At 43.1% G+C, this 11,175-nt stretch overlaps 1 protein-coding gene across 1 annotated transcript in view; it reads right to left on the bottom strand.

The window, feature by feature from the left end:
- Positions 1–265: 265 nt before the first annotated feature.
- wnt2bb (wingless-type MMTV integration site family, member 2Bb) overlaps positions 266–11,175 on the bottom strand; it is a 128,906-nt gene continuing 117,996 nt past the window's right edge. Inside the window, exon 5 of the mRNA XM_059950296.1 lies at positions 266–344. Within this exon, the coding sequence (XP_059806279.1) occupies positions 319–344 (26 nt within the window). The 3' untranslated portion in view covers positions 266–318. The remainder of the gene's footprint in view (positions 345–11,175) is intronic.

Genomic DNA, 11,175 nt, shown 5'->3' with positions numbered 1-11,175 from the left:
CAGATGCCCTTAGAGGCCAGGTTATTGAGTATATTTAAAACAAAGTTGATAGGTTCTTGATTAGTCAAGGCATTAAAAGTTACTGGGAGAATAGGGTTGAGAGGAATAAATCAGCCATCATGGAATGGTGGAATAGACTCGATAGGCCAAGTATGCTCATTCTGCTCCTATAGTCTTTCCATATCAGACATGTCCTCTAATCCAGGCAAAGCTACTCTTCATCTTTCCTCTTTGCCTGCATCCTGGTATATCTCCTTTCCATCCTCAGAATCAGAATCAGTTTTAGTATCACCAGCAGATGTTGCGAAATTTGTTAATTTAGTGGCAGCAGTACAAAGCAATACCTGTTAATATATAGAGAAAAAAATAAATAAGTCAATTACAGTGTATATATATGTATATTAAATGGTTAAATTAAAAATAGTGCAAAAACAGAAATAAAATAAAAACAAAAAAAGGTGGGGTTCAGTGGCCATTTTGGAATCGAATGGCAGAGGGGAAGAATCTATTCTTGAACCCCTGAGTGTGTGTCTTCAGGCTTCTGTACCTTCTTCCTGACAGTAACAATGAGAAGAGGGCATGTCCTGGGTGATGGAGATCATTAATGATGGACGCTGCCTTTCTGAGGCACTGCTCTTTGAGGATGTCTTGGATACTACAGAGACTAGTACCCAAGATGGAACTGACTAATTTTACAACTTTCTGTAGCTTCGTTCAATCCCATGCATTAGCAAAACTTCCCCCCCACCACCCCATTATACCAGACAGTGTTGTGGCCTGTCAGAGTGTTCTCCACGGTACATCTGTAGAAGTTTTCGAGTATAGAAGTTTCCTCTCTAAAGCTTCCACATCCTTCTGAAAGTGAGGCCACCTGAACTGACGCAATACTCCAAGTGTGGTTGAACCAAAGTTTTATAGATCTGCAAAATTATCTCCCGGCTCTTGAACTTAATCCCCTGACTAATAAGTGCCAACACACTATACAACTCCTTAATCATCCAATTCTATGGACATGAACCCCAAGATCCCTCTGTTCCTCCACACTGCTAAGAATCCTGCCATCCAAAATTCAACATTTCAAAGTGCATCTCTTCACTCTTTTCCAGGTTGAATTCCATTTGTCATTTCTCAGCCAAGCTCTGCATCCTATCATTGTTCAATTGTATCCTATGATGACCTTCTGCAATATACACCACACCTCCAACCTTCGTGTCACGTATGTAGAAGATATGCAGATTTTAGGATATAGTGAAGAATCAAAGTTGCAAGAGAAGTGTTATCCTCACAACAGAAGGTGGCCTAGAGATGGGTGTTGTATGCAAGGTTTAAGGGTGCGGGAATATTTGTAAGTATGTGTGCTTAACCTGAGTCCGGCTTAACCAGGTCTTGAGTTAAGCAGAGGTGAAGGAACAGGATGAAGAAGCCATGATGTCACTGTAATCAATGGATTAGGTGAAACCTCACCACACAAAATGTGATAAGCTGCATTGGAAACGGCAGTCGAGGCTTCGCAGGTTAATGAACCAAAAGAAATATATTAATTGACAGAATAACTCAGGGTAAGGCTTTTTAAAAAAGCACTGTAAAATCAATCTTCTTACACACCCGCAAAGGCCTTCAAGTTTACACGTGGGGTTGGGGGTGGGGTAAGGTTCAAAGTCTTCCTAATATCGCAAGCTTTCTCTAAGCTTTAGTGGTGCCAAAATTGTGACTGTCAAAATTGTAATCAGTTTTGAAATATGAAATTGCCAGGAGGTGCTGCTTGTCCCTGAGACTGTTCCGCTAGACTGATTTTGACTGAATTTATGGCTGATCTGCAGCAGCAGAGGATAATTTTGAGGCGGAGGGAAACATTCTGCATTAATTAACAAACTGAAGTCTGTTGGCTTGGACGCAACTCATCCTGAAGACCTTTACACTCTCTATCGCATGAGAATTAGCCCGGAACTGCAACAGACCAACAAGCTCATCCATTTTTTGAGCAAATCTTTCGCATTCTGTTATACCTCACTCCGAGATCTCCAAAGCTTGCCTGCTCCCATAAATCTGGGTCTTTCAGCATTTGCACCACTGACTGAGGTTTGAATTATCTGTCTGGACCCTATGAATGGAATTCTGTCCATAAATCTTTCCATCCTCACTAATACACTTTACTCCTTTAAAATACTTCCCAAAACTTACTACTTTGACCAAGGATTACTGATTTACAAAAACAAGTTTCAGCCCCACCAAGTAATTAAGTATATTTGGGATGAAAAACTGGGATTAGATATGATTACCTTAAACCCAACAGGTTGTTGTAAAAATCCACCTTGTTCATTTGTGTCTCTCGGGGAAGGCTACCTGTCAGGACCTATCTGAGTTATATATGGGTCCAGACACATTATAAGACCATATGACATAACAGCAGAATTAGGCCATTTGGTCCATCGAGTCTGCTCTGCCATTCAATCATGGCTGATCCTTTTTTCCCCTCTTCAGCCCCACTCCCCGTAACCTTTGAAGCTGTGTCCTATCAAGCTCGGCCTTCAACATACCCAACGACTTGACCTCTACAGCTATCTGTCTAATAAATTTCACGAATTCCCCACCCTGTGGCTATAGAATTGTTTCCACATCTCTGTTTTAAATGGACCCCCCTCTATCCTGAGGCTGTGCCCTCTTGTCCTGGACTCCCCCACCATGGGACACATCCTTTCCACTTCTACTCAGTCTAGGCCTTTCAACATTTGAAAGGTTTCAATGAGATCCCCATCATCCTTCTAAGAGCTAGCAAGTGTTCCTCGTACGATAACTTTCATTCCCAGAATCATCTTTGTGAACCTCCCCTCAACCCTCGGAACACTAGTGAGATTGACTTTAAGTGCCTTTGAGAGGTAAATCAAAGGTAAATAGGGATGGGCAGTGAAAGCTGGCCTTTCCAGCAACGCCCTCATAGAATTACAAGAGCTTTGGCATGTATTAGATTTAGATTAGCTTTATTTGTCACAAGTTCAACAAAACATCGAAACACACAGTGAAATGCATTGAACACACACAAAATGCTGGTGGAACACAACAGGCCAGGCAGCATCTATAGGCGAAGCACTGTCGACGTTTCGGGCCAAGACCCTTCATCAGGACTCGGCCCGAAACGTCGACATCGCTTCTCCTATAGATGCTGCCTGGCCTGCTGTGTTCCACCAACATTTTGTGTGTGTTGTTTGAATTTCCAGCATCTGCAGATTTCCTCGTGAAATGCATTGTTTGTGTCAATGACGATCACAGTCCGAGGATTGTGCTGGGGGCAGCCCATGTCTGTCAAAGTTAAAGTAAATTTATTATCAAAGTATGGATAGTATATGTCACCATATCCAACCCTGAGATTCATTTTCTTGCAGCCATTCACAGTAGAGCAAAGAAGTACAATTAATAAAAAAAACTAAATACAAAGACTGACAAACCAATGTGTAAAAGAAGACAATCTGTGGAAATACAATAATAATAATGGCAAATAAATAATACAAAGAACGTGCACTGTAGAATCCTTGAAAGTGAGGCCATGGGTTGTGTTCAGTGTTGAGGTGAGTGAAGCTGTCCACACTGGTTCAGTAGCCTGTTGGCTGAGGGGTAATAACTGTTCCTGAGCCTGATGGCATGGGACTCAAGGCTCCTGTGCCTCCTTCCTGACGGCTGCAGTGAGAAGAGAGCATGGCCCAGATCGTGGGGATCCTTCAAGATGGATGCTGCTTTCTTGTGGCAGCGCTCCCTGTACATGAGCTCATTGGTGGGGATGGCTTTACCAGAGTTTGACTGAATCAGACCCAGGTTTAATATCACCAGCATACTGTTGTGAAATTTGTTGTTTTGTGGGAACAGTACATTACAATACAAAATAATAAAAACTGTGAATTACAGTTTTATATATACATTTATATTAGTGTTAAACAAGTACAGTAGTTAAGTAGTGTTCATGGGTTAAGTGCAAACCTTCAGGCTTCTGTACCTCTTCCCTGATGGTAGCAATAGGGAGAGGGCAATTCCTGGGGTGATGGGTATCCTTAATGATGGATGCCACCTTTTTGAGGCATTGTTCCTCGAAGATGAGATGGAGGTTAGAGAGGCTCGTGCCTATGATGGAATTCATTCAGTTCATACCTTTCTGCATCTTATCTTACTCCTGTGCAGTGCCTCCCCTCTACTAGACAGTGATGCAGCCAGTTAGAATGCTCTCCACGATCTATCCGGAGAAATCTGCAAACGTCTTCGGTGACATGTCAAATCTCCTCAAACTCCTAATGAAATATTTCTTTTTCTGAAGTTCAATGCCAAACCTTGTTTGATGATACTTCTAGAATTAAAGAGGACCTTTAGACTGACTCATCCACACTGACCAACCTGCCTTCCTGAGCTAATTCTATGTACCTGCATTTAACCTATATTCCTCTAAATTGTTCCCATTGAAAACCATCCAAATGCTTTTTTAAACATAATTGTTCCTGCCTCTACCACCTCCTCTGACTTGTAGCTACTGCTCTCTACCTCACTCCTTAAACCTGTGCCCTCTAGTTTCAGACTGCACTACCCTTGAAAAAAGTCCTTCATGACTTTATATACCTCCGTAAAATCACCACTCAGCCTCTTCCTCCAGGGAAAATAGTCCTAGTCCCAGCCTATCCAGTCTCTCATAATTCAAGCCTTTTAGTCTCAGCAACATCTATGGGAAACTTTTCTGCACCCTAATTTAATCGCATCCATTCTTAGATACAGTATGGCCCCTTGAACTATGCACGATATTCCAGGTGTGGTCACATACAGCCAAATATAGCTATAATATGATCATGAAGGGTCCTGGGTCCAGGCCCCTCAGTCCTGATGAAGGATCATTCTCGAAACATCGACTATTTATTCCCCTCCATAGATGCTGCCTGACTTGCTGCGTTCCTCCAGATTTTGTGGATTTCCAGCATCCACAGAATGTCTTGTGTTTATAGCATGACATTCCAACTCATGTTTTCAGTGCCCTAGCTGATGAAGGCAGCTTCTTCACTACTTTGTCTATCTATGCTGACAATTTCAGGGATCTATTCAGTTGCATCCCTAGGCCTCTCTCTTCTACAACACTAGCCAGGGCCCTGTTTACTGTGCAAATTCTATCCTGGTTTAATTTGCCAAAACAGATCACTTGACACTGTCTGAGTTAAATTCCATCTGCCACTCCTTTGCCCATTTTTCCAGTTGATCTAGATCCTGTTGTAACTTTAGGGGACCCTCCTCACTGTCATCTGCCAACTTCCTAAACATGCCACCTAAATTCTCATCCAAATTGTTATCGATATGCTTGACAAACAGCAGGGGACGCAGTGCCAATTCCTGAGGCACATCTCTTGTCACTGGCCTGCATTCAGGAGAGTGCCTCAGATGCTTTTATGATGATGTGATATTCCCTTTGGGTGGCGGTGTGGAGATATGTCTCTACCAAAGGAGGTGTATGATGCTCTTTCCCTTCATTACCCTGCAGGTCACCCTTGGGCAAGGTGTAGCCCGTGTAGACTCCCACCCTCCATACCCTCACCAATAAGGGTCACATGACGCAGGTGGTGGATGGCTGTATGAGCAAGCCGGTGCACGTCACAATCCTGGATATGCAGCCACTGACGCCAGGCAGACAATCTCAGAGGAGCACTGATAATGGCTGTGGTCATCTGTCTTGTAAAGACAGTTCGTAAAGGAAGGAAAAGGCAAACCATTTCTGTAGAAAAATTTGCCGAGGATAATCATGATCATAGATAGATTAACAGTGTAAAGATGGTCTTCCCCACAGGTAATGATCCCTTGCTTGGTACTGAAGGAAGACCATTATCACCCACGTCATACGACATGGCACATCATAATGACACTCTCTTCGGTCTATCTGGTGAATTGGGGCAATCACTTCACATCCTATGTTCTAAGACTTCATCATATGCCATCTCACCAGCCAAAGTTGTATTGCTGAAGCCTGGCCATAATATGAGGTATAACTGGGAGGGATGAGTTCAGCTGTAGCCATTTCACTTTTGGTGGGGGGGGGGGGGCATGTGAAGGTCCCATGAGGGTGCCAAAAACCCAACTCGAATAGTTCCAACGATGGGAGAACTTACAACAAGGTTAGAATGAAGATATGAGGTTTCCATTGCAGTGAAGACAACAGAAAGGGAACTTGTTGGGAGTATACTTACAAAATTGTTGTTTTAAACTTCATATAACAGAACACCACAGCACAGTACAAGCCCTTTGGTGCATGATGTTGTGTCAACCTCATAACCTACTCTCAGATCAATCAAACTCCTCTCTCCAACAGACCCTTTAATTTTTCTATTATCCATGCACTTATCTAAGAGTTTCTTACATATCCCTAATGTATTTATGTCAGATTTATTACATCTGCAATATTTTGCTTTCAGTGTACAACAACATCTGGCATTTAGGTAGGTAATTCCACTGGCAGCTAGTTCAGGGACTAGAGGGTGCAGATTGAAAGTGAAGGGCAAAACCAGCAGAGGAAGAGAGGTGGAAAAACTTTTTGTCATCTTGCAGTGTGTTTTATAAGTGTCAATGTTTGTAGGAATGGTCAATCAAACAGATAGGCACATTCCCCGGAAAGGCAGTGGGATTCAGATGCTCTCCTATTTATGCACTTTGTTAGAGATGGAAGCATTGCAGAAGGAATTGTAGAGGTCCCATGAAGCTGCAAGTAGTAGAGTCATTACTTGGCTACGTCAGGGGCTCACCTTCAATCCTGACCTCTGGTGCTGCTTATGCTGTCATTTGTATGTTTTCCCTCTAACCATAGGGGATTCCTCTGGGTGATCCTGTTTTCCCCCACATCCCAAAGACGTGCGTGTTGGTAGGTTCATTGCAAAGTGGCGCTAATCTGTAGGTGAGTGGTAACATCTAGAGGGGAACTGTTGAAAAGGTGTGAAAGATAAAAATTGGACTACTATGGGATGAGTGTAAATGGGTGCTCAATGGTCAACATGGACTCAATGAGCCAAAGGATTTATTCCCATGCTGCGTGATTCTATGACTCCATGTTTTATGTGCAACTGGACTTGATGGAGCAAACGGCCTCCTTCCATGCCGTAATAGCTTTCAGATTCTGTTCCACAAAACCTGCCTCTCTGCACTCATGTGGAATGCAAAAAATGCATTCCCCTTTCTCTTCCCGTCTCCAGAAATGGACTACAATGAGACCAACCTCAACTCCAAACACAACAAGAAAACCTGGCAGCAAGATGTTCAGTGAATATTTTTTGTTTTTTGTGCATCGTGTTTCTCTCTCCATTTATCTGAAATGTGCTGGAGAAATTTTATCTGCCTCAATTTATTTAGAAATGTGGTTCATTTTACATAGTTACCAGCTTCATTTTGAGAGATTAAAGGAGACACTTGCAAAACCTGTTAATTTGAAGCTTTCAACATTGAGTGTAATGGGATATAAAATTTCTATTTCCTTCTCTCATGGTATAGACATTTGCTTTAAACTTTCAGATTTGTCCAGAGTTGCTACTCAGGGAGTTTTTTTTTATATTACTTCCAGTACTGCAATAATCTCCTGCTGGAATATACTCTTCCCCTGTCTCTGCTGATTTAAGTGAGGAATGTCAAAGGTGGAGAGCAGTGATGAGATTGGGAACTGAGGCAGAAAATGGGAAATGTTCCACTTTGCAAGTGTTTGTGAACCTGCGGCCCTCTTTCAACTCCCCCGGCACCTCAAAGGGGGTTCAAGATCCAGACAAGAGCCATTATTGGTCGGCCTGCCTTCTGATGCTCTGCGGCAAAGCGCACAACAGAAGCAAGCATCCGCTGGGCACGGTGTGAAGCCAACAACCTATCTGGGGACTGTCTGACAAGTTGGCTCCATCCGTTATTGTCTGAATCCAGAGATCGTTTGTTCAATCTCATTCACCAGGGCTCCAATTAACAGAGACCCAGGCTGCTCCAAGTCCATAGGCGTCTTTTGTACATTTATTGAGAGAAATAATCTTTATTCCAGATCATACAATGCCCCAAATGTGATGACCAAAACAATTTTTTTCTACATCAATGACTGCCAATAGAATCAGCTGTTAAACAGCTGCAAGTTCTATTCCTGCCAATGGTCTCCAGTTCCCATCTCTGCTCCGGAAGAAGCAGTCTCTTAGAGCAATGGACCTCCATTCCAATTCTTCACATTGTCACCTTTATAGTACAGGTGGGACTGCCAGTTTAGAGCAATGCATGCATGGTTTCTCCAAGGGCTGAAGCTATGGAAGTCAACCCAAAGTGGATTAATGCTGGAGATTTTGTCTCCAGCTCAGCACTTTAACACTGGCCCATTATTTTAAGTTCAAAATCAATTTACCAAAGTATGTAAATGTTAACATATACTACCTTGAGATTCATTTTCTTTCAGGCATTGACAGTAGAACAGAGAAATAGATTAGAATCAATGAAAAACGACACGCAAAGACAGACAAGTAACCAAAGTGCAAAAGAAGACAAATGTGCAAATAAAAAATGCATAAATAAATAATACTGAGAATATGAGCTGTAAAGTCCTTGAAAGTGAGACCAAGGTGTCCATCCTACCACAGAGTCGCCATCTCACACCAGTAATTCTGCAATTCTGTTTAAGGTTGCTATGGCTTTCCTCCAACTTTCATTCAACTATCTCAAGTTCCTAACACAACTGGGAGAGCCAAACATTACTGGGATGGAAGGAGAGTCATTAGAGGGTGGGTGGACTAAGGAAAGGCTGTACTTAAACATGCAGCTGTGCTGTCAATAAGCAAATGTGTTCCGGAACCTAGAAGTGAAGTGTGTCTACCTGTGGCTCATTAGCATTTGGTTTCTTGGTCTCCTGAGCAACTAGGGTCAGTGAGTGTGGTATCTCTGCTTTGAAGCAAAGAGATTGGGATGGACCATCCTGTTGGTGGTAAACATCCCAACTGCAACACCCAAGTGGTGGACTGCATCACCATCATCCAGTTGGGAACGAGGGATCTCTTAATTTGCTGTAGGATGGTACTACAAGCTAAAAGGGAACTTTGCAAGTGACAGAATAACAGACTGTGAGTGTGGACAGCCAGTTAATGAAAGTTCATGGAATAGTTCGAACAAAGAGTTTCGAGAGTGCCTTGATGAGTCCTACTTTGCACATTAGTACAGAGAAGCAAAAGGACACAGCCCTTCAGTACATTCAGCCCACCCCTTAGCATCACGCATGAACACACAAAGTGCTGGAGGAACTCAGCAGGACAGACATTACCTGTGGAGGGGAATAAACTGTCAATGTTTTGGGCCAAGACCCTTCATCAGAACTGGAAAGGAAGAAGCCAAGATAAGAAGATATGGACCACTCCTTAGTCAGGAGAACTATTTAGGACCACGATGAGTGAAAAAATATAACTGGTCATAGAATCACTTCCCAGAATGAGGCCATTTTGACCACTATGCATATTCCTGCTCTCTGAGCAAGTTTGCCTGCTGGCCTCACTCCACCACCAAGCTTTCACTTAAGGTTGTATGTTTAGCCACCTCTCTTTAGAAAGGTGGTAATGGATTTTCTTCCACTGCCATTTCAGGCTGCGCATTCCTGATTGTAGTAAGTGGCCATCTGAATAAACGACATCAAGGTAGGATGTTGTACCCTAAGGAGGTTCAGGCTGTCTGTGTTTGTGTTTGTTTTGGCCTGACTGAGGGTTAACCTCGGGAAGCTGCAATTAATGGATTTCTTTCAGGTGAGTGGGGGGCAGATGCAGAGGTTTGTGAAGTGCAGGTGAATTGCAGAGGATCCCGTTTCATGGCCACCCCCTTCAGCTACTGCAACCATCAGCAGAGATCTGACTCGCCGACAGTATGCTTCTCATCACTTGTCCGCATTAGCAAGCTGCCTGCCTGCCAAGTACCCACTGGAGGATGGGAAAGGGAGCAAGTTTGAGAAATGCTGTCAGTTACCTTTCTGCCTCTGGGTGACAACATAGATGCACTCAAGTTTTGGATGAAACACCTGGGGGCAAAGCATATAGTGCAGTTTTACTGCTGACATCTTTTGTCAAGCTTTGACTCCCAGCTTGTCACCTTCCCCATGTCATCCCCATCCCATCTTCCTCCGGTAAATGAACAGACCTGGACAAGAAGGTGACTGAGGAGCCATCTTTAACATCAGCGTTAATCTTAATTGAGGCGCGATAAACTGAAGACACATCATGAATGGCAGAGATGTTACAAAACAACTGTTCTTTTTCTGTTAAATCGTCATCTACCAATTTCATCTCTTTTTTTTACCCCATTCCTCATAGAACATAAAACACTACTGCACAGTACAAGCCCTTTGACCCATGATGCTATGCCAATGTTTAATCTCCTCCAAAATCAATCTAGCTCCTCCTTCCCACATTGTTGTTCCTTTTCATGCCTTGTGGCACATCGGGTGGCATTTCTGCCATTTCCGTAGCATTTGACTATTTTTTTACGAGGCCAACTTGCTAGCTTGACGCTCAATCCAGCATGGATGGAAAGTGTGCAAGGAGCTGGCTGGAATCGAACTCACGACCATTCGCCTTCAAGTCCATTACAGATGTCACTACATCACTGGGTGGCTAGTCTTTCCCATATAACCCTTCATTTTTTCTATCATCCATGTGCCTAACTAATATATCTGAGTCTACCACCTCCCTTAGCAGGGTGTTCCACACACCCAACAGTCTTTGTGTAAAAAAAACCCTTTGATACACCCCCTGTACTTTCCTCCAATCACCTTAAAATCATGCCGCTTTAAGAATCTCCTTGAAGGGTTGACAGTTTAAATTGGTGTCAATGACACCTCTGTACCCAAGGTGTTTGCTTATCATTTTTAAAACTTGCTCACTGAATTGCAGAAAGCAGTCAGTTCAGCTAATCCTTAGCCTTAAAATTCAAATCATAGTATTGCAAATATTCAGTGGCTTCATCTCTCTAACTCCTTGCTGGTCCACAATCCCCAGAGAATTTCAGGCTCCTGAGTCACAGACACAGACCCTTTAGAGCTGAGTTCCCAACCATTTTTATGCCATGGGCCCCTACCATTAACCGAGGGGTCCTTGGACCTCAGGTTGGGAACCCCCTGCTTTAGAGTACTACAGTAGAGAAACAGCTTCTTCAGATGTATCTGGTCCATACCAAACTATTATT

Source organism: Hypanus sabinus, chromosome 25 (assembly GCF_030144855.1).
Source record: "Hypanus sabinus isolate sHypSab1 chromosome 25, sHypSab1.hap1, whole genome shotgun sequence".
NCBI lineage: Eukaryota > Metazoa > Chordata > Chondrichthyes > Myliobatiformes > Dasyatidae > Hypanus > Hypanus sabinus.
Note: the sequence above shows the minus strand (reverse complement) of the source record. Positions and strands in the feature narration are given on the sequence as shown.